Below are 22,126 nucleotides of genomic sequence, written 5' to 3' on the forward strand. Positions count from 1 at the left end.
TTGGGAAGTAACAGATTACATGTACCGGAGTTAAGTAATCAGAGTACAAATGATGAGTAACTGTATTCAGTTACAGTTACTGTTACTGAGTGGTAATTAGATTACAGTTACTTTGTTGAAATAAATGGATTACACAGAGGGATTTAACTGTTTTCACATGTTGGGCTGAACTAAGTCTAAACCAGGACTAAACCAGGTCTAAACCAGGACTAAACTAAGTCTAAACCAGGACTAAACCAGGTCTAAACCAGGTCTAAACCAGGACTAAACCAGGTCTATACCAGGTCTAAACCAGGACTAAAACCAGGACTAAACCAGGACTAAAACCAGGACTAAACCAGGTCTAAACCAGGACTAAAACCAGGACTAAACCAGGTGTAAACCAGGACTAAATGAGGACTAAACTAGGTCTAAACCAGGACTAAACCAGGTCTCAACCAGGGCCAATTTGAAGAGAACAAACATGAATTTTCAGGATGTGGTTGTTTCATTTATGTAGTTTTAAAAAACATGACAAAATCAAGTAATCCAAAGTATTCAGATTACATTACTCACTTTAAGTAATTTAATGGATTACTTTACAAACTACATTTTGGTGTATGTAATCTGTAATCTGTAGGGGATTACATTTGAAAAGTCACCTTCCCAACACTGGTTGTTGGTTTGTACTTTTGACTTAATAAATCTCATCAAGTGTTCTGAAAAAGTTGTTGTTTGTTTTGGTTTCTTTCGAGAGGCTGTTGAGATGTTTGTTATTGTGATAATAATAGTTAATTGATCATGTTTGGTGTTTTTGAAGGTTTCTGAGGGTGAAGATGAGTGGAGTTCAGCCGAGTCTGTTCTTCGTGTCTCTGCCTGATCTGAAGTCTCTGTGCTGTGTCACTCTGAAGCTGCAGGACGACTACGAAGAGCCACGAACCAAACAGATCACAACATGCAGGTCTCCTCTGTGTCCTCTGACCTTCTCCTCTGCTCCGTCTGACCTTCTGTTCTGCTCCTCTGACCCTCTGACCATCTCCTCTGACCCTCTGACCTTCTCCTCTGCTCCGTCTGACCTTCTGTTCTGCTCCTCTGACCCTCTGACCATCTCCTCTGACCCTCTGACCTTCTCCTCTGCTCCGTCTGACCTTCTGTTCTGCTCCTCTGACCTCTGACTCTCCTCTGACCCTCTGACCTTCTCGTCTGCTCCATCTGACCTTCTGTTCTGCTCCTCTGACCCTCTGACCATCTCCTCTGACCCTCTGACCTTCTCCTCTGCTCCATCTGACCTTCTGTTTTGCTCCCCTGACCCTCTGACCATCTCTGCGTCATCTGACCCTCTCCTCTGCACCATCTGCTCCATCTGACCTTCTGTTCTGCTCCTCTGACCTTCTGAAAAACTCCTCTGACCTTCTCCTCTGTTCTATCTGACCCTCTGACCATCTCCCCTCATCCTCTGACCATCTCCTCTGCTCCATCTGATCTTCTGTTCTGCTTCTCCGTTCTTCTGACCATCTCCCCTGACCCTCTGACCATCTCCCTGACCCTCTAACCATCTCCCTGATCCTCTGACCATCTCCCCTCATCCTCTGGCCATCTCCTCTGGCCCTCTGACCATCTACCTTGACCCTTTAACCATCTCCTCTGCTCCGTCGGACCTTCTGTTCTGCTTCTCTGACCCTCTGATCATCTCCCCTGACCCTCTGACCCTCTCCTCTGCACCATCTGCTCCATCTGACCTTCTGTTCTGCTCCTCTGGCCCTCTGATAAACTCCTCTGTTCCTGTGCTCCTCTGACCTGGTCCTCTGCTCTTCTCCTTTGCTCCTCCAACCCTCTCCTCTGCTTTTCTCCTTTGCTCTGCTACTTCTCTGACCCACTCCTCCACATCTTCTGCTCCATCTGACCTTCTGTTCTGCTCGTCTTCTTCTCTGACCATCTCCTCTGCATTTATGTCAGCTCCTCTGCCCCTCTGTTCGGCTCTTCTCTTTTGTTCCTCTATTTCTCTGACTTTTCCGTCTGCACCGTCTGCTCTTTTGACCCACTTTCCTGTATCCTCTGCTCCATCTAACACTCTGTACTTCTGACCCTCTGTTCTTCTAACCCTGTCGTCTCCTCCTCTGCTCCTCTGCTCCTCTGCTCCTCTGACCTTGTCCTGTTTCTTTTTTCAGGGAGTTGGTTCTTCTTTTCTCCGATGTTTTGGCAGCTCCAGCCTTAGACTCCTTCACAGAGATCACTGCAGTTATGGCTGTAAGTAAACAAGACTACACTAGAACTAAACCAGGACTAAACCAGGACTCAAATCAGTTCTGACGGGAAACTAAAGCGGAGTTGTCTGTTTGGGAATGTCAGATATGTGTCATGTCACGACCTCGAAACCAAAACTGAATGAGCCGTTATTGTACGAAACAACAATAGACAGAAACAGAACGAGGAGGACTAAACCAGGACTAAACCAGGACTAAACCAGGACTAAACCAAGACTAAACCAGAACTAAACCAGGACTAAACTAGGACTAAACCAGGTCTAAACCAGAACTAAACCAGGACTAAACCAGAACTAAACCAGGACTAAACCAGAATTAAACCAGGACTAAACTAGAACTGAACCAGGACTAAACCAGGACTAAACCAAGACTAAACCAGAACTAAACCAGGACTAAACCAGAACTGAACCAGGACTACACCAGGACTAAACCAGGACTAAACCAGGTCTAAACCAGGACTAAACTAGGACTAAACCAGGTCTAAACCAGAACTAAACCAGGACTAAACCAGAACTAAACCAGGACTAAACCAGAATTAAACCAGGACTGAACCAGAACTAAACCAGGACTAAACCAGAACTAAACCAGGACTAAACCAGAATTAAACCAGGACGAAACCAGGACTAAACCAGGTCTAAACCAGGTCTAAACCAGGACTAAACCAGGACTAAACCAGGACTAAACCAGAACTAAACCAGGACTAAACCAGAATTAAACCAGAATTAAACCAGGACTAAACCAGGACTAAACCAGAACTAAACCAGAATTAAACCAGGACTAAACCAGAATTAAACCAGGTCTAAACCAGGACTTAACCAGCCCTTAAGATGCTCTTATAAATGAAACAGTATTTACATTCTAAAGTCTCTTGTGTTTTGGTTCAGATCCAGTTCTTTCGCTCTGGACTTCTTCAGGGCTTCGTCCAGAGACACTGTCTTCAGGTAACGCCCCCGTGTGGTCACTACTGTCACTGCACCCCCGCAGGATCCCACAGGTTCAACAGGAGGATCTGAGGAGGATCTGACTTCTCTGGGGTTTTAACTGTAACACGTCGTATATTTAGTTCTCCGTGTTCCGTGGATATTGTTTGGAAAATGTTCTATTATCCCAAAACAATGTACTTACGTGTTGTATAAGTTTCACATTGGTTTTTGTCGCCCTCCTCGCGTTAAATCCCTCCCCCCTTCAGAGCACTATTTTTTTTTATAGTAGTAGTTTATTGTGTCATTTTGCAGCACTACAAAACAAAACTAAACTAAACACAGACTCCAGATCATGAGTGAAGTCAAAGTCCTCCTAATGCCCAAACCCGATTAAACAACGACAGAATTCCAAGAAACAAAAGCAGCGTCTGAATGAACAACAAGTTTGAGTTTATAATTTCACTTACGGCTCACTGTAAATGTAAGAGACGGAATATAAATGAAAACAAACTAAATTTAATGCATAATTCATTCATTCCAGAGCTCGAGATCTTTAAAACATAAAAAGAAAACATGAGGAGGGTTTGAATAGGGCACAGGAGAGATCTCTAGATTACTCAGACATGTGTGGGTGGTAGAAAGCTCCAGAATATTCACACTCTTTAAATATTTATTGAAGCCGAGAGGGGTCACAACAAACGCAATCGCCGCAACAAATACAAATGCCACAACACAAACGCAAATGCCACAACACATTAAAAAGCCACAACACATTAAAAAGCCACAACACATTAAAAAGCCACAACACATTTAAAAGCCACAACGGAAGTGACTGCGAGACTCTATTTTCCGACGGACCGATCAAGTGGCAAGTGAAGAAGAAGAACGATAACGTGAAAAGTAAAGGAACGGATAAGTTGGAAACGTAAATAAAAGTAATTTATTGTTTTATCATTATTCGTTTCATGTTGTAGTTCTTCTTCTTCACTTGCCGCTTGATCAGTCTGTCAGAAAATAGAGTCCCACTGTCACTTCCGTTGCGGCTTTTTAATGTGTTGTGGCTTTTTAATGTGTTGTGGGATTTGTGTTTGTGTTGTGGTGTTTGTATTTGTTGCGGCGTTTGTATTAAAATAGAGTCCCACAGTCATTTCTGTTGTGGCTTTTTTTAGTTTGTTGTGGCTTTTGCGTTTGTGTTGTGGCATTTGTATTTGTTGCGGCGTTTGCGTTTGTTGTGACCCTCTCGGCTTCCGTAAATATGGGGTTCTTCATTTTTTCACTGGCACCACCAACGTAAAACATGCACATAATAATGATTTTAATGATCATAAAAACTGTAATAATAATCATGTTTAGTGCCTGTTTCATCTGAAGTGTTTTTGTTTTTATTTTTGTTTTTTGTGTTCGTGTTTCCAGATGATTCGTGTGGAGCCGGTTTTTCCCGGGACTCTTCAGGTCTGTGTCTCCTTCTCCCTCGTCTCCAGACTCGCCCCAAACTGGAACAAGGCCGGACTCTACCTGATCAACGGTGAGGGACTAAACCAGGACTAAACCAGGACTACACCAGGACTACACCAGGACTAAACCAGGACTACACCAGGACTACACCAGGACTAGACCAGGACTGAACCAGGACAGAACCAGGACTAAACCAGGACTACACCAGGACTACACCAGGACTGAACCAGGACAGAACCAGGACTAAACCAGGACTACACCAGGACTAAACCAGGACTAGACCAGGACTGAACCAGGACTACACCAGGACTAAACCAGGACTACACCAGGACTGAACCAGGACTACACCAGGACTACAGGACTACCAGGACTACCAGGACTACACCAGGACTACACCAGGACTAAACCAGGACTTCACCAGGACTGAACCAGGACTACACCAGGACTAAACCAGGACTAAACCAGGACTGAACCAGGACTAACCAGGACTACAGGACTACACCAGGACTAGAACCAGGACTAAACCAGGACTAACAGGACTACAGGACTACACCAGGACTAAACCAGGACTAAACCAGGACTTCACCAGGACTACACCAGGACTGAACCAGGACTGAACCAGGACTAACCAGGACTACCACCAGGACTACAGGACTAACCAGGACTACACCAGGACTACACCAGGACTACACCAGGACTACACCAGGACTAAACCAGGACTGAACCAGAGCTAAACCAGGACTAAACCAGGACTTAAACCGCGACTGAATCAGGACTAAACCAGGACTAAGCCAGGACTAAACCAGGACTAAACCAGGACATAAACCAGGACTGAATAAGGACTAAACAAGGACTAAACCAGGACTAAATCAGAGCTAAACCAGGACTAAACCAGGACTAAGCCAGGACCGAACCAGGACTAAATCAGAACTAAACCAGGACTAAACCAGGTCTAAACCAGGACTAAATGTGGCGTGTTTGTTTTTCAGGGAGGGACTTCCTGTTGGAGACGGGGAGGCTCACAGCCGTCAGTGAGTGTTCAGCTGATAAGAAACTCTGTGGCTGCTCACACTCACATTACACAACAAAACCTCCTCAGAAACAGACCCACAGTTGTGTTTGTTTCATTCACACAACGCACTGCTCCACACCCTGTGATGTCATCAAGTGAACAGCTCCTTTTCCCTTTAGTTCTGTCATTATCAGCAACTCCACGACTGAAAAAAAAAGATCCAGGTGATTCTAGTGAAGGTGTGTGGAGTTTAAAAACACAGTGGAGCACTTCCTGTATCACCACATGATGACATCACGAGGTGGAACAGAGTGTTTTTAGTTTGAGAGAAGAGCTCGTGTTAAATGTGCAGGTTTGTGAGTTAAACATGTGAATGAAACAAAACACAACTCCAGGAAACAACATCAGAGCAGAGGATTATGGGACATGTAGTCTAATGTATAAACTACATTACATTCAAACTTTTGATTTTTGTTCTCGTTTGTTTTTCAGGTTTGGAGTTGAGCAGCAGTGAAGGAAAACTGTGCATGAGTGTGCAGCCGAGCGCCATCAGACTGCTCCCGACCACCGTAAACACAACTGACACTACACACTAAACTTACTTATTTATTTACAGGGGAAGTTCCTTGAGATGTTACGTCTCGTTTACAAGAGGGTCCTAAATACATGAACAAAAACAGCATTTACAGAAAAGAAAAGAAGAAAATAAAACAAACAAAAGACAAACAACACTTAGACAACATTCACATTATACAACACAGGATCATAAGATAAACTTCTCTTATTTTATCGTCTCCACACTTGTATTTGTGAATTATTGAAGAAAAAAGCAACTCTTTGTTTTTATGTGTTTTTATGTGTTTGTGTGTTCAGCTGGAGGACTTTGGTTTGTCTCCTGTGGTTCTGAGGAGGTTCTGTTCTGACCCGGACTCAGTGTTAGATCCATATCAGACAGGAGGACCCGTCTGGTGCCACGTACTGCCCAGGTACTCACTCCATCTCTCCTCTCCTCCATCTCTCCATCACATTCTGCCCAGATATTCACTCTTTCTTTCTTTTATTCTCTCTCTTCCTCTCTCTGCCTTTTATTTTCTCTTTCTCTATTTTATTCTCTCTCTCTCTCTTTTTCATTATCTCACTCTCTCTCTTTTATTCTCTCTTTCTCTCTCTCCTGTCTCTCTCTCTTTTTGTAATACCCGCAGTGGCCACTAGATGGAGCCATAGTCACACTTTGAATCGTTTTCTGTTTTTTTAAGTTGCAGGTTTTTCTGATTTATTTTTTGTGCGTGATTTTCAGATTTATCAGTTCAGTTTGTGATCCTTGCGAGAGGATTTAGAAAACAAAACACAACTCCAGGTCTGTGTGTGACAAGGAACAGATGACGAGTGAGAGCTGGGCCCTTTAATAATGTTAGAAAACACAGTTATATTTATAATTTAACCAAAAAACACCTTTGATGTATTCAGAGTTTGAGTTTTTTTTTATTTCTTGTATTTCTGTGCATTTATTTTCAACTTTTCCCTACAAACTGACACTTAAAGCTCCATTATGTAACTTTTTGGTTGGGGAATTCTCACCTGCTTGTTTCTGTGGAGACGTCTTTGGCTGGAATGTTCCAGAGTGTGACATTAAACACATCTACTTTACATTTATTCAGTTACAGGAGGTTTTAGCGCTCAGAAACACCTAGAAAAACAGACTGCATTCTGACTGTGAGCGGGGTCGCCTCTCCACAGATCTGACCTGGAACTTGGTTTGGTTTTGTCTCCATAGATAGAAGATAAAAAGGTTTAATGCCACACTGTGGAACATTCCAGACAAAGCAACAAACCAGAACAGTTCCAGAGGGAACATCCACCAAACCCAGGAGGAATTAGACAAACATGAAAATACTCTTAAAATACTCTTAAAATACTCTGGACATACTCTTTAAATACTCTAAAATACTCTGGAAATACTCTTAAATACTCTGAAATACTCTGGAAATACTCTGGAAATACTCTGAAATACTCTGAAAATACTCTGGAAATACTCTGGAAATACTCTTAAAATACTCTGGAAATACTGTAGAAATACTCTGAAAATACTCTGGAAATACTCTGAAATACTCTGAAAATACTCTGGAAATACTGTGAAAGTACTCGTAATCCTTTTGTGTTTTCAGTCTGAAGAAAGGCCAGATCATCACCATCAGCCGAAAACTGCCCACAGACGGACCGTTTAAATCCTACAGAGAGCTGCAGATCCACTGGGACAGACTGGTAAAAATTATAAATACAATCATAAATCTGTATTTATAAAGCGCTTTTAAAAATGAGGTTTACAAAGTTCTGCACAAACACCAAAGAACAAAACAAAACACATCAAAATGGCACAGAAAACATAAAAACAGAAATAAACTGAAGATAAAACCAGTTAAAGGAAGAGCAGTCGATAAAAATGGTGATTTAAAAGATGATACTGGAAACACAGGAAGAAAAACCCTGGACTGAGCGACTCTGAGGCAGAACTCCAGACACACACATGTGAACTGGTGACGGCCTCTCCACAGATGTGACTTGTACCTCTGTTTGTGTCAGTACGGATACAGACTCCCAGACCAAGAGGAGGAGCAGCTCGTCTACTGCAGCGTCTACTTCAAACTCGTGGGACCAAATCTGTTCACGTAATAATCTCCTCTCCTCTCTCCTCTCTTTGTGTTTGTGTCATTCACCTGTACGTGTCCTCTGTGTGTGTGTTTGTGTGTTCAGGTGTGTTTGTGTGTGTGTGTGTGTGTGTTTTCAGATACCCTCTGTGTTGTGTTTGTGTGTGTGTGTGTGTGTTCAGGTTGTGTGTTTGTGTGTATTATCAGATATCCTCTGTGTTGTGTGTTCAGGTGTGTGTGTGTATTTTCAGGTATCCTCTGTGTTGTGTTTGTGTGTTCAGGTTGTGTGTTCAGGTGTGTGTGTGTGTGTATTTTCAGGTATCCTCTGTGTTGTTGTGTTTGTGTGTTCAGGTTGTGTGTTCAGTGTGTGTGTGTGTGTGTATTTTCAGGTATCCTCTGTGTTGTGTGTGTGTTCAGATTGTGTGTTTGAATGTGTGTGTTCAGGTTGTGTGTTTATGTGTGTGTTCAGGTTTGTGTGTTTGTGTGTGTTCAGGTTGTGTGTTTGTGTGTGTGAGTGTGTGTGTTCAGGTTGTGTGTTTGTGTGTGTTTGTTTGTGTGTTTGTGTGTGTTCAGGTTGTGTGTTTGTATGTGTGTTTGTGTTCGGGGTGTGTGTTTGTGTGTTTTAGGTGTGTGTTTTTAGGTGTGTGTGTTTGTGTGTGTATTTTCAGATACCCTCTGTGTTGTATGTGTGTGTGTTCAGGTTGTGTGTTTGTGTGTGTGTGTTCAGGTTGTGTGTTTGTATGTGTGTTTGTGTTCGGGGTGTGTGTTTGTGTGTGTTCAGGTGTTGTGTTGTGTGTTCAGCGTGTGTTTTTAGGTGTGTGTTTTTAGGTGTGTGTGTTTGTGTGTGTATTTTCAGATACCCTCTGTGTTGTATGTGTGTGTGTTCAGGTGTTTGTCCAGGTTGTGTGTTCAGGTGTGTGTGTGTTCAGGTGTGTGTTTGTGTGTGTTCAGGTGTGTGTTTGTGTGTGTTCAGGTGTGTGTTTAGATTGTGTGTTGTGTGTGTGTTTTCAGGTATCCTCTGTGTTGTGTTTGTGTGTGTTCAGGTGTGTTTAGGTGTGTTCAGTGTGTGTGTGTTTTCAGGTATCCTCTGTGTTGTGTTTGTGTGTGTTCAGGTGTGTTTAGGTGTGTGTTCAGGTGTGTGTGTGTTTTCAGGTATCCTCTGTGTTGTGTTTGTGTGTGTTCAGGTTGTGTGTTCAGGTGTGTTTAGGTGTGTGTTCAGGTGTGTGTTTGTGTGTGTATTTTCAGGTATCCTCTGTGTTGTGTGTTTGTGTTGTTTGTGTGTGTTTCAGGTGTGTTTTGTGTGTGTTCAGGTGTGTTTAGGTGTGTGTTCAGGTGTGTGTGTGTGTCAGGTGTGTTTAGTGTGTGTTCAGTGTGTGTTTGTGTGTTCAGGTGTGTTTATGTGTGTGTTCAGGTTGTGTGTTCAGGTGTTGTTTGTGTGTGTGTTTTCAGGTATCCTCTGTGTTGTGTTTGTGTGTGTTCAGGTTGTGTGTTCAGGTGTGTGTTCAGGGTGTGTGTGTGTGTGTGTTTTCAGGTATCCTCTGTGTTGTGTGTTCAGGTTGTGTGTTCAGGTGTGTGTGTGTGTGTGGTTTTTCAGGTATCCTCTGTGTTGTGTTTGTGTGTGTTCAGGTTGTGTGTTTGTGTGTGTTGTGTGTGTGTTTCAGGTGTTGTGTGTGTCAGGTTGTGTGTTCAGGTGTGTTGTGTGTGTGTTTTCAGGTATCCTCTGTGTTGTGTGTGTCAGGTTGTGTGTTTCAGGTGTGTTTGTGTGTGTGTTTTCAGGTATCCTCTGTGTTGTGTGTTCTGGTTGTGTGTTCAGGTGTGTTTGTGTGTGTATTTTCAGGTATCCTCTGTGTTGTGTGTTCAGGTTGTGTGTTCAGGTGTGTTTGTGTGTGTGTTTTCAGGTATCCTCTGTGTTGTGTTTGTGTGTTTGTGTGTGTTCAGGTTGTGTGTTCAGGTGTGTTTGTGTGTGTGTTTTTCAGGTATCCTCTGTGTTGTGTTTGTGTGTTTGTGTGTGTTCAGGTTGTGTGTTCAGGTGTGTGTGTGTGTGTGTGTTTTCAGGTATCCTCTGTGTTGTGTGTTCAGGTGTGTGTTTGTGTGTGTATTTTCAGGTATCCTCTGTGTTGTGTGTTCAGGTTGTGTGTTCAGGTGTGTGTGTGTGTGTGTTTTCAGGTATCCTCTGTGCTGTATCCGCTTGTCTCCGGTGCAGCGTTGTCCTCGTGTGGACCAGCAGGGGGCGCTCTCCTGTTTCATGGACGACGTCACACAAACGTTTCCTGCTGTTTGTGGTTTTCCAACAAAAATCTCAACGAAATCGACTTTCACCACCACAACACTCAACCCTGCATCCAGACTGGTCCGAAAGAACACCTGTTTAGACCGGGTTTAGACCAGGTTTAGACCGGGTTTAGACCGGTTTAGACTGGGTTAAGAATGGGTTCAGTCCTGGTTTAGTCCTGGTTTACACCTGGTTTAGACCTGTTTTAGTTCTATTTTAGTTCTGGTTTAGTCCTCTTTTATTCCTGGTTTAGACCTGGTTTAGTCCTGTCTTAATCCTGGTTTAGACCTGGTTTAGACCTGGTTTAGTTCAGGTTTAGTTCTGGTTCAGTCCTGGTTTAGTCCTGGTGTAGCCCTGTTTTAGTCCTGGTTCAGTCATGGTTTAGTCCTGGTTCAGTCCTGGTTTAGTCCTGGTTCAGTCCTGGTGTAGTCCTGTTTTAGTCCTGGTTCAGTCCTGGTTTAGTCCTGGTGTAGTCCTGGTTTAGTCCTGGTTTAGTCCTCTTTTAGACTTGGTTTAGTCCTAGATTAGTCCTGGTTCAGTCCTGGATTAGTCCTGGTTTAGACCTGGTTTAGTCCGCTTTTAGACTTGGTTTAGTCTTCCTTTAGTCCTGGTTTAGTCCTGTTTTTTCTTAACCCTCTTTGTTTGATTTTCAGACTTCGAGTCCTTTAAACCTGAGTGACTTGTCGTGCTCCAGGTCGGTTCTGTCTCATCTGCCTCCTCCTCCTCGTCCTGGTCCTCCTCCTCCTGGTCCTCCTCTTGGTCCTGGTCCTCCTCCTCCTGGTCCTCCTCTTGGTCCTGGTCCCGGTCCTTCGTCTCTTTCCCGCTCGGTGAAGCTCTTCTTCGGGTGTCAGCCTGCTCCAGCTCCCCCTCTGTCCTTCAGCTCTGGTTTTTTCTCCTCTCAGCGTTCCAGCTCCAGTCTCGCTCCAGACTTCTCCGACGTTTTCAAACCATCATCGTCCATCAACACGTTTTTCACAGTTTTCGAGGCCAGTTCTTCCTTTCCTCCTCCTCCTCCTCCTCCTCCACCTCCGCCGTTCCTGCTGGAAAAAGCCAAATTTGTGCCGATTTTTAGGAGCAAACCCCCGTCTCAGCTCGTCAACGTGGCTCTGCTCAAGGCCAAGAAGCAGAACGTAGAAAGACTCACGCTCCCGCCCGCTCTGAACTCCCACAGGTCCACCCACGCGCCCGCCGTCCCGCCCGCCGTCCCGTCCAGGGTCCCGACGGGCGCGCAGACGTCCCTGAACGTGAAGCGCATCCCCACGTTCAGCCCCAAAACACGGATGAGACCGGCGCTCATCGTGATTCCGGACGAGAAGGAGGAACGCCCGGAGAAAAAGTCCAAACCTGTCGTGACGTTCAACCTGGAGCAGACGGAGAAGACCGAGTCCAAGTCCAAGTCCAAGTCCAGCAGAAAGGTGAACGAGCCTGAGCTTTTTCACTGGACTAAACACCGATACGATACTGATGTATGCTGCATGCTTGTCTCCATGGAGATGTTGTTGCTTTGTCTAGAATGTTCCATGGTGTGACATTAAATTTATCTATCAAAAAACACGCAGTTTGTTGGTTTTTAGGGACCAGAAGCTTTAAAGACCAAGTCTGTTCTGAAGACCTCCACCGAAGAGAGACCCACCAAGAACCTCCAGGTCAGAGGAAGACTGGATCAGACCTGCTGTAGACCTGGTTTAATCCTGGTTCAGTCCTGGTTCAGTTTTGGTTCAGTTTTGGGTCAGTCCTGGTTTAGTCCTGGTTTAGTCCTGGTTCAGTCCTGGTTTAGTTCTCGAGGCCTCTCTGTGTCAGTGTTGTATGAGCGTGTTCCAGACACACATAGTTTCCGTGGGCTGCTCTGGGGTTTTGTGGGTTTGTTGTGGGTTTGTCGTGAGTTTTGTGTTATGTTTTTTTATGGTTCTGAACAGGAGCAGCCTCGTAAAGTCCAACATCTCGTTAAATCGTTTTACTGTGTTTGTTTTAGAGAGAAGAAAAGACCAAACCTGCCAGAGCCGCCAGAGACGTGGACGTGGAGAAGATGGCCAGAAACAACCAGGTCCCAGGACTTTAGGACAGACTAGAAGACAGACTTTATGACAGACTTTAGAACAGACTTGAAAGTTCAGGACGGGTGGAGAGAGTACTGGGGATTTCTACTCGAGTAAAAATACAGTTACAGAGCTAAAAATGTCCTCACATGTTACATATATAACATTATTCTTTACATTATACTTTACATTATACTTTACATAATTTTTTTATTTTTTACATTATACCTTACATTTTTCTTTACATTATTCTTTACATTTTTCTTTATATTATACTTTACATTTTTCTTTACATTATACTTTACATTATTCTTTACATTATTATTTACATTATACTTTACATTATTATTTACATTATACTTTACATTACATGCATTACATTCTGCAATGTACGTGACATTATATATTAGATAGTTTTACATTTTACATTTGACTGTGATGATAAAACTCTGGTCTGTGAGTGAAAATCTCATCTAAACTCATGAGGGTGAATAATGCTGCTGCTCTGAGGAAGAACTGTGCACTTCTGCAAACAGTTTAAGATGAACCAGAGATTTTTTTCATGTTTTTAAGAAGGTAAAACCAGGTCCTGGCCTTAAAAATGGGGATTTATAAGTGCGAGTAAAGAGTTTTTCGTTGAGTGAGGCTCAGATCGGACTCGGACTCACGCGGCTCATGTTCCTCTAAATGTTGCTTAAACGTCGTCGGGTGTTTGACGGTAGATTCTTGTGCAGATTGATGTCGGTTCTTTGCATAGTCGTTCAAAGGCGTTTGTTGGCGTCTGCTGTGGGTTTATCTCAGATTAAACACCATATCTGAGATTTATAAAGGACTAAGAAGTGTTAGAGAAACATGAATCACCCCGCAGACGAGAAGAACGAGCAGGAAAAACTCCAGACGGCTCAAGAAAAACACCATCCGTCTGAGAACGAGACTCCGACACACACACAGACACACACAGACACACACAGACACACACAGACACACACAGACACACACAGACACACACACACACAGACACACACACAGACACACACACACACACAGACACACACAGACACACACAGACACACACAGACACACACAGACACACACACAGACACACACACAGACACACACACAGACCAGGACTGGACCAGGACTGGACCAGGACTGGGCCAGGACTGAACCACTGAACCAGGACTGGACTGAAGTCTCTTTGTCTCCTCGTCTCCTTGTGCCCTAACCCCTCGTTTTCTTCTCTCCTTGTTGCCTCTCTCCTAACCCCTGGTCTCCTTATCTCCTTGTGTCCTAACCCCTTGTCTCCTTGTCTCCTCCTTGCATCTTAACCCCTTGTCTCCTTGTGTCCTGACCCCTTGTGTCCTTGTGTCCTTCAGCTGTCGCGGGTCAGCTCGGTGAAGATGCTCCAGTGGTTTCTCTTTTGTCTCCTCCCTCCTAACTCCTTGTCTTCTCGTGTCTTTGTTTCCTTGCATCTTAACCCTTTGTCTCCTTGTCTCCTTGCGTCCTAACCCCTTGTGTCCTTGTGTCCTTCAGCTGTCGCGGGTCAGCTCGGTGAAGATGCTCCAGTGGCTTCGTGCTCGAGGTTTGAACGTTCAGAAACTGCCCAAAGATCAGCTCATGCTCAAAGTGATGGGCTGTTTAGCCGAGATCTGAAGACCAGGACGAGGACCAGGACCAGGACCGGGTCTGGACCAGGTCTGGAGCGGGACTACCACACCTCTGAACCAGGTCTGAGCTGGGACTTGCACAGGACTGGAGTAGGTCCAGACGAGGCGTGTTCTGTTTGTGTTTGTTCACTGTTCTGTCGTGTTTCTGTCTCGTTGTTTGTTCCTGATGTTTGGATTCAAACTTCACACTGAGTGAAAACTTATTTATTTAAAACATTTTACACTTGTTAAAGTTTATTTATTAAATGGTTCTGCTCTTTTCCCTCCTCCTCTGATTCCTGACGTGAGTTTGACAAATTTCCAGTTTTAAAATCCTTTTGTTTGAAAAAGTGTCTCGGTTAAAAGTAAAAAAGTAAAAAGGCCCCCTCGTCCCAGTTTATCGTCGTGGGCACGTTTCCGTATTTGGAACATCATGTGACGACTCTGAGGAAGAGCGCCGTGAGCAGTCGAAACTGTCAGGTATGAAAACAAACCTCTGGTCTGAAAAAAGAACCTAATAACATAAATAATCAGACGACCAAATGAACCTCATCAGACTTTCACACGTTTGTTTAAGTTTTACTCAAACTAAACTTAAACCACACGACTCATTTACATAAACTAATGTGTGTGAAAAAGACTGTTGTTTCTTATGTCTGATGTGGTTCAGTTTGTGTTGGACTAAAGACACAGAGACTCAGTGGAATATGAGTGTTCTCTCTGTGACAGAGGGGTGTTCTCTCTGTGTCAGAGGGGTGTTCTCTCTGTGACAGAGGGGTGTTCTCTCTGTGTCAGAGGGGTGTTCTCTCTGTGACAGAGGGGTGTTCTCTCTGTGACAGAGGGGTGTTCTCTCTGTGTGTTCTCTCTGTGAGAGGGGTGTTCTCTCTGTGTGTGTTCAGAGGGGTGTTCTCTCTGTGTCAGAGGGGTGTTCTCTCTGTGACAGAGGGGTGTTCTCTCTGTGTCAGAGGGGTGTTCTCTCTGTGAGAGGGGTGTTCTCTCTGTGACTGTTCTCTGTGTCAGAGGGGTGTTCTCTCTGTGACAGAGGGGTGTTCTCTCTGTGTCAGAGGGGTGTTCTCTCTGTGACAGAGGGGTGTTCTCTCTGTGACAGAGGGGTGTTCTCTCTGTGTCAGAGGGGTGTGTTCTCTCTGTGTCAGAGGGGTGTTCTCTCTGTGACAGATGTGTGACAGAGGGGTGTTCTCTCTGTGTCAGAGGGGTGTGTGTCAGAGGGGTGTTCTCTCTGTGACAGAGGGGTGTTCTCTCTGTGTGACTCTCAGAGGGGTGTTCTCTCTGTGTCAGAGGGGTGTTCTCTCTGTGTGTTCACAGAGGGGTGTTCTCTCTGTGTCAGAGGGGTGTTCTCTCTGTGACAGAGGGGTGTTCTCTCTGTGACAGAGGGGTGTTCTCTCTGTGTGACAGAGGGGTGTTCTCTCTGTGAGAGGGGTGTTTCTCTCTGTGTCAGAGGGGTGTTCTCTCTGTGTCTCTCTGTGACAGAGGGGTGTGTTCTCTCTGTGTCAGAGGGGTGTTCTCTCTGTGTCAGAGGGGTGTTCTCTCTGTGTCAGAGGGGTGTGTTCTCTCTGTGACAGAGGGGTGTTCTCTCTGTGTGTCAGAGGGGTGTGTTCTCTCTGTGACAGAGGGGTGTTCTCTCTGTGACAGAGGGGTGTGTGTTCTCTCTGTGTCAGAGGGGTGTTCTCTCTGTGTCAGAGGGGTGTGTTCTCTCTGTGTCTGTGTCAGAGGGGTGTTCTCTCTGTGTCAGAGGGGTGTTCTCTCTGTGACAGAGGGGTGTTCTCTCTGTGTCAGAGGGGTGTTCTCTCTGTGACAGAGGGGTGTTCTCTCTGTGTCTGTGTTCTCTCTGTGTCACTCTCTGTGAGAGGGGTGTTCTCTCTGTGACAGAGGGGTGTTCTCTCTGTGTGTGTTCTCTCAGAGGGGTGTTCTCTCTGTGTGTGTCTCTCTGTGAGAGGGGTGTTCTCTCTGTGACAGAGGGGTGTTCTCTCTGTGTCAGAGGGGTGTTCTCTCTGTGTGTTCTCTCTGTGTGTTCTCAGAGGGGTCTCTCTGTGAGAGGGGTGTTCTCTCTGTGTCAGAGGGGTGTTCTCTCTGTGACAGAGGGGTGTTCTCTCTGTGACAGAGGGGTGTTCTGCTGATGGTGAGTCTGTAAATGGAGGAGAAGGTTTGTGGAGATTGAAGTTTTGTTTGGGACTGACTTTGTGCTTTCAGGACAGACGAGTCCAACTGTTTGTCCAACACCTTCAAACCAGAGTATCAAAGTATCTCCACATGATGGAGCCAGGTGTGTTTTTTTTGAGACGAGTTCTGTGTCGCCGCCGTGTTCAGTGAGACACACTTGAGGGGCGGAGTCACAAAAGCAACGAGGAGGAGGAGCAAACGAGCGACGCAGCAAAACAGAATTAAGTACAAGCATTATACCGATATATATATATATATATATATATATATATATATATATATATATATATATATATATATATATATATACATACACGATATGTCAGAATCCATTTGAGTTTAAGAAATACCTCAATATATTTTAAATATCAACATATCGCCTGACTCAAAGGACGAGATCGTGGATACAAGAGCTCGAAATGAGTTTCCTCCACAGGGTGGCTGGGCGTCTCCCTTAGAGACAGAGTGAGGAGCTCAGAGTAGAGCCGCTGCTCCTCCACGTGGAGAGGAGCAGCTGAGGCTCGGGTGTCTGTTCTGATGTCTCCTGGACGTGTCCCTCAGGAGGTGTTCATGTCCCACCGGGAGGAGGCCCCGAGGAAGACCCAGGACACACTGGAGGGACCATGTCTCTGGACTGGACTGGGAACACCTCAGGTCCCACTGGAGGAGCTGGAGGAAGTGTCTGGGGTGAGTGAAGTCTGGGAATCCCTGCTTAGCCTGCTGCCCCTGAGACCCGACCCCAGATAAGAGGAAGAAAAGCGGATGAATGGATGGACGGACATATCGCCCAGTCCTGATCCACGGTTTTCAGAACAAATGTCATCTGGACATTTCTGAGATTCTGAGACAACGACAATCTGAATCATTTTAACTGTAACATCTCTCCTCCTCCTCCTCTTCCTCCTCCTCTCCTCCTCCTCCTCTCCTCCTCCTCCTCCTCCTCCTCCTCCTCCTCCTCCTCCTCTCCTCCTCCTCCTCTCTCCTCTCCTCCTCTCTCTCTCTCTCTCCTCCTCCTCCTCCTCCTCCTCCTCCTCCTCCTCTCTCCTCCTCCTCCTCCTCCTCCTCCTCCTCCTCCTCCTCCTCCTCCTCTCCTCCTCCTCCTCCTCCTCCTCCTCCTCCTCCTCCTCCTCCTCCTCCTCCTCCTCCTCCTCCTCCTCCTCCTCCTCCTCCTCTCCTCCTCCTCCTCCTCCTCCTCCTCCTCCTCCTCCTCCTCCTCCTCCTCCTCCTCCTCCTCCTCCTCCTCCTCCTCCTCCTCCTCCTCCTCTTCCTCCTCCTCCTCCTCCTCCTCCTCCTCCTCCTCCTCCTCCTCCTCCTCCTCCTCCTCCTCCTCCTCCTCCTCTCCTCCTCCTCCTCCTCCTCCTCCTCTCCTCCTCCTCCTCCTCTTCCTCCTCTCCTCGTCTTGAGCAGCAGCTGTGTACGAGCACCTGCGCCGTAACCCGATCTTTGGGCGTTCGGGGAATATTCCGTCATTCTGGGCGAAGATGGAGTCGGCGTTTTAAATCGCCATGACGATGGGAAACAGCTGCGGCTCCGGGACGAGTCGGCGGCTCCTGGGAACGACACCGACGAGCAACAACTCCTCCTCCGTCTGATTTACGTCCCCAATAAACCGCCGCAGCAGGTCGGGGACTTTTACTCCGCCACGCTTCGGATGACATCACCGCGCTCTGTCGGCCAATCACGTCGCACCGTCCTGAGAGCTGTGGTCGCGTGTGTTTCCGTCACACGTTTAACTCACAAACCTGCACATTTAACACGAGCTCTTCTCTCACACTGAAAACACTCTGCTCCACCTCGTGATGTCATCGTGTGGTGAGACAGGAAGTGCTCCACTGTGTTTTTAAACAACTCAAAGCTCAGAGTTTGTGTAGGTCACGAGTTCTGTTGTAATGTGGAGCTCAGAGGAGGAAGAAGAAGAGGAAGAAGAGAAGGAGAAGAGAAGAAGGAAGAGGAGAAGAGAAGGAGGAGTTGTGCTGAAGGGTTAATTACTGAAGTGAAACGACAGATGCAAGAAAGAAAAAAAAATATTTATGTTTGTGTGATAAGACCTAATGAAAACAAGACAGAAAGAAAGAGGGAGGAGAGGAGAGAGAGTTAGGAGAGAGAGGAGGAGGAGAGAAAGCAAAAAAGAGTGTAGAAGAGAGAGGAGGAGAAAGAGAGAGAAAGAGTGTAAGAGAGAGAGGGAGAGAATAAAAGAAAGAGTGTAAGAGAGAGAGGGAGAGAGAGCATAGAGGAGAGAGAGGAGGAGGAGTGGAGTGAGAGCATAAAAGAGAGAGAGAGAGAGGAGGAGAAAGAGTGTTAAAGAAAGAGCGTGAAAGAGAAAGTGTAAAAGAGAGAGTAGGAGAAAGAGGGAGAGAGAGAGAGGGGGGAGGAGGAGAGAAAAAGCAAAAAAGACAGGGTAGAGGCGAGAGAGGAGGAGCACTGGAAAGAGAGAGCGTAAAAGAGAGAGAGAGGGAAGGAGAGAGGGAGAGTGAGTGTGTAAGAGGAGAGAGGAGGAGAAAGAGTGTTAAAGAGAGAGCATGAAAGAGAAAGTGTAAAAGAGAGAGAGTAGGAGGAGGAGTGGAGAAAGTGAGAGTAAAAGAGAATGAAAGAGTGTAAAAGAGAGAGAGGGCGTAAAAGAGAGAGAGAGCGTAAAAGAGAGAGAGGGTGTAAAAGAGAGAGGGGAAGGAGAGAGGGAGAGCGAGCGTGTAAGAGGAGAGAGAGAATAAAAGAGAGAGGGAGAGAGAGCATAGAGGAGAGAGAGGAGGAGGCTTGGAGAGAGAGAGGAGGAGAAAGAGTGTTAAAGAGAGAGCATGAAAGAGAAAGTGTAAAAGAGAGAGAGGGAGAGAGTGTGTAGGAGGAGAGAGAGAATAAAAGAGAGTGTACGAGAGAGCATAGAGGAAAGAGAGGAGGAGTGGAGAGAGAGAAAGAGTGTTAAAGAGAAAGTGCAAAAGGGAGAGTAGGAGGAGGAGAAAGAGGGAGAGAGAGAGTGTGTAAAAGAGAGAGAGGAGAGAGAGAGTAGTAGGAGGAGTGGAGAGAGTGAGAGTAAAAGAGAGAGAGAGTAAAAGAGGAGTGCGTGGAGCTGAGGGAACAGACCGAGGAGCGGAGGAGGAATGAAGACAAGCCTCTGCACGAAGAACTGGAGCAACAGAACTCAGACGGGAACTAAACCAGGACTAAACCAGGACTAAACCAGGACTAAACCAGGACTAAACCCTCATCAACACACTGACCGCACAGGAGCAGAGACTGGAGGTAAAACCAGGTCTAAACCAGGTCTAAACCAGGACTAAACCAGAACTAAACCAGGTCTAAACCAGGACTAAACCAGGTCTAAACCAGAACTAAACCAGGACTCAACCAGGACACAACCAGGACCAAACCAGGACTCAACCAGGACTAAACCCTCATCAACACACTGACCGCACAGGAGCAGAGACTGGAGGTAAAACCAGGTCTAAACCAGGACTAAACCAGAACTAAACCAGGTCTAAACCAGGTCTAAACCAGAACTAAACCAGGTCTAAACCAGGTCTAAACCAGAACTAAACCAGGACTCAACCAGGACTCAACCAGGACCAAACCAGGACTAAACCAGGACTGAAGTGTTGGATCTGAACTTTCTGTTGGAGGATTTGAAGTTTAAAATCGTCTTGATTCTTTTCATGAGTTTGGTTTTGGAGCAGCACAGACCTGAGGTGAGTCCCACATTTGATCAGAACGTAAATCCCGTGTGTCAGATGCCCTCCCGTCCTCCTGTCCCCGTGTGTCAGACTGAGTTGGGCCCAGGTCACACGTCTCTGGTGAGTCTGCAGATGTTGTGGTGTGTGTCAGATGCCCTCCCAGATGTTGTGTTGTGGTTGGAGTTTGTCTCTGACAGAAATGATCAGGGGAACAAACATTTGTGGATTTCGACTTTTGGAAACAGAAAATGTTTTGTTTTGTTGCAGATTCCAGGGATCTCTCTGCTCAACATGAGGACTAAACCGGGACTAAACCAGGTCTAAACCAGGTCTAAACCGGAACTAAACCGGGACCATCCTCGTCGTTCGTGTCTCGTAGATTTGTGGACGATGTTTATTTGTCTAAATCTTGAATAACTTCCTGTTTTTACACAAATTCCAGTAAAATGAGCGAGGACAAAGGTCTGCTCCTCCGAGGCTTAAGATGAGGAGACACTTCCACCGAAACGAACCACAATGCACAGAACCAGGACTAAACCAGGACTTGATCAGGACTAAACCAGGACTAAGCCAGAGACTGAACCTGACCTAAACCAGGATTAAACCCTGAACCAGGACAGAGCTGGGAGCTTTTCTCTATGGAGTTCTTGCTGGAATTTCATTGAAGATTTTTAAAATATTTCCAATTTTTCCCAAGGGCACGTTTTTAAACTTTTTTTTTCTCGTACGTTTCTACTGGGGCTCTTGGATTGTGGATGCTCTTGTTTTGTCAGATGCCCTCCCATCCTCCTCCTGTCTGTCAGATGCCCTCCCGTGCCTCGTCTGTGCCCTCCACCATGACGCCCCCGGGCCCTCCTCTTGTCCCCGCCGCTCCTCTCTTCTCCCCGGGTCCTGGTGCTCGTGTCTCTGCTGCTCCTCTGGGTTCTTCTCCTCGTGTCCCCCGGGTCCCCCTCTCGTCCCCGGGTCTGGGTCTGGGTCCAGGTCCTGCTCCTCGTGTCCCCCCGGCCCCCGTCTCGTCCACGGGTCTGGGTCTGGGTCCAGGTCCTGCTCCTCGTGTCCCCCCGGCCCCCGTCTCGTCCCCGGGTCTGGGTCTGGGTCCAGGTCCTGCTCCTCGTGTCCCCCCGGCCCCCGTCTCGTCCCCGGGTCTGGGTCTGGGTCCAGGTCCTGCTCCTCGTGTACCCTCGGCCCCCCTCTCGTCCCCGGGTACGGGTGCGTGGCTCGGGCCCTGCGGAAGCTCCAGGGGCCGCGCTCCGCTCCGCTGGCTGAGATCGAGGCTCTTCTCTCGGGGCGGCTCTCTGCTCTTCGCGCTGCTCTGGTTCGGGTCCTGGTTGGTCCTGAACGGCGTCGTCCTGGTCCACAGACGGATCACGTCCGACTTCTGCTCCGACGAACACAGCCGAGAGATCCTGCACAACCTGGTGAGGAAATGTCACGCAGTGCGGCTTTAATCCTATTTATATTATACACCAGAGGTGAGAGGGCGAAGTGTCCTGCCCAAAGGCACAACAACACAACACACACACACAGGACAGAGGTTTGGGATTGGACCAAAAACTCTCACTAACTTACTGCTAAATAAACCAGATCAAACCAGAACTAAACCAGGTCTAAACCAGGACTAAACCAGGTCTAAACCAGGACTAAACTAGGTCTAAACCAGGTCTAAACCAGGTCTAAACCAGTACTAGGTCTAAACCAGGTCTAAACCAGTACTATATTAAGGTCTAAACCAGGTCTAAACCAGGTCTAAACCAGTACTATATTAAGGTCTAAACCAGGTCTAAACCAGGTCTAAACCAGGTCTAAACTAGGTCTAAACTAGGTCTAAACCAGGTCTAAACCAGGTCTAAACCAGGTCTAAACCAGGTCTAAACCAAGTCTAAACCAGGTCTAAACCAGGTCTAAACCAGGTCTAAACCAGGTCTAAACCTAAACCAGGTCTAAACCAGGTCTAAACCAGGTCTAAACCAGGTCTAAACCAGGTCTAAACCAGGTCTAAAACCAGGTCTAAACCAGGTCTAAACCAAGTCTAAACCAGGTCTAAACCAGGTCTA

The 22,126-nt window shown here is 46.3% G+C and overlaps 2 protein-coding genes across 2 annotated transcripts in view; both read left to right on the forward strand.

Moving 5' to 3' along the window:
* Positions 1-810: 810 nt before the first annotated feature.
* On the forward strand, positions 811-14,293 carry LOC110163973 (uncharacterized). Its single transcript, XM_055150695.1, has 14 exons — positions 811-940; positions 2,148-2,226; positions 3,128-3,184; positions 4,580-4,691; positions 5,611-5,652; positions 6,126-6,202; positions 6,507-6,619; positions 7,799-7,895; positions 8,214-8,299; positions 10,445-10,628; positions 11,204-11,965; positions 12,125-12,196; positions 12,523-12,594; positions 14,120-14,293. The coding sequence occupies exons 1-14, from the start codon at positions 816-818 to the stop codon at positions 14,237-14,239; spliced, it is 1,998 nt and encodes a 665-aa protein (XP_055006670.1). The 5' UTR covers positions 811-815; the 3' UTR covers positions 14,240-14,293.
* Positions 14,294-20,908: 6,615 nt separating this feature from the next.
* Positions 20,909-22,126, forward strand: part of LOC110173959 (dynein axonemal heavy chain 5-like) — a 102,650-nt gene continuing 101,432 nt past the window's right edge. Inside the window, 1 exon segment of the mRNA XM_055151203.1 lies at positions 20,909-21,490. Coding sequence (XP_055007178.1) covers positions 20,909-21,490 — 582 coding nt within the window.

The sequence above is a fragment of the Boleophthalmus pectinirostris genome, unplaced genomic scaffold (assembly GCF_026225935.1).
Source record: "Boleophthalmus pectinirostris isolate CB_2022bp ecotype Guang Dong unplaced genomic scaffold, ASM2622593v1 HiC_scaffold_15, whole genome shotgun sequence".
NCBI lineage: Eukaryota > Metazoa > Chordata > Actinopteri > Gobiiformes > Gobiidae > Boleophthalmus > Boleophthalmus pectinirostris.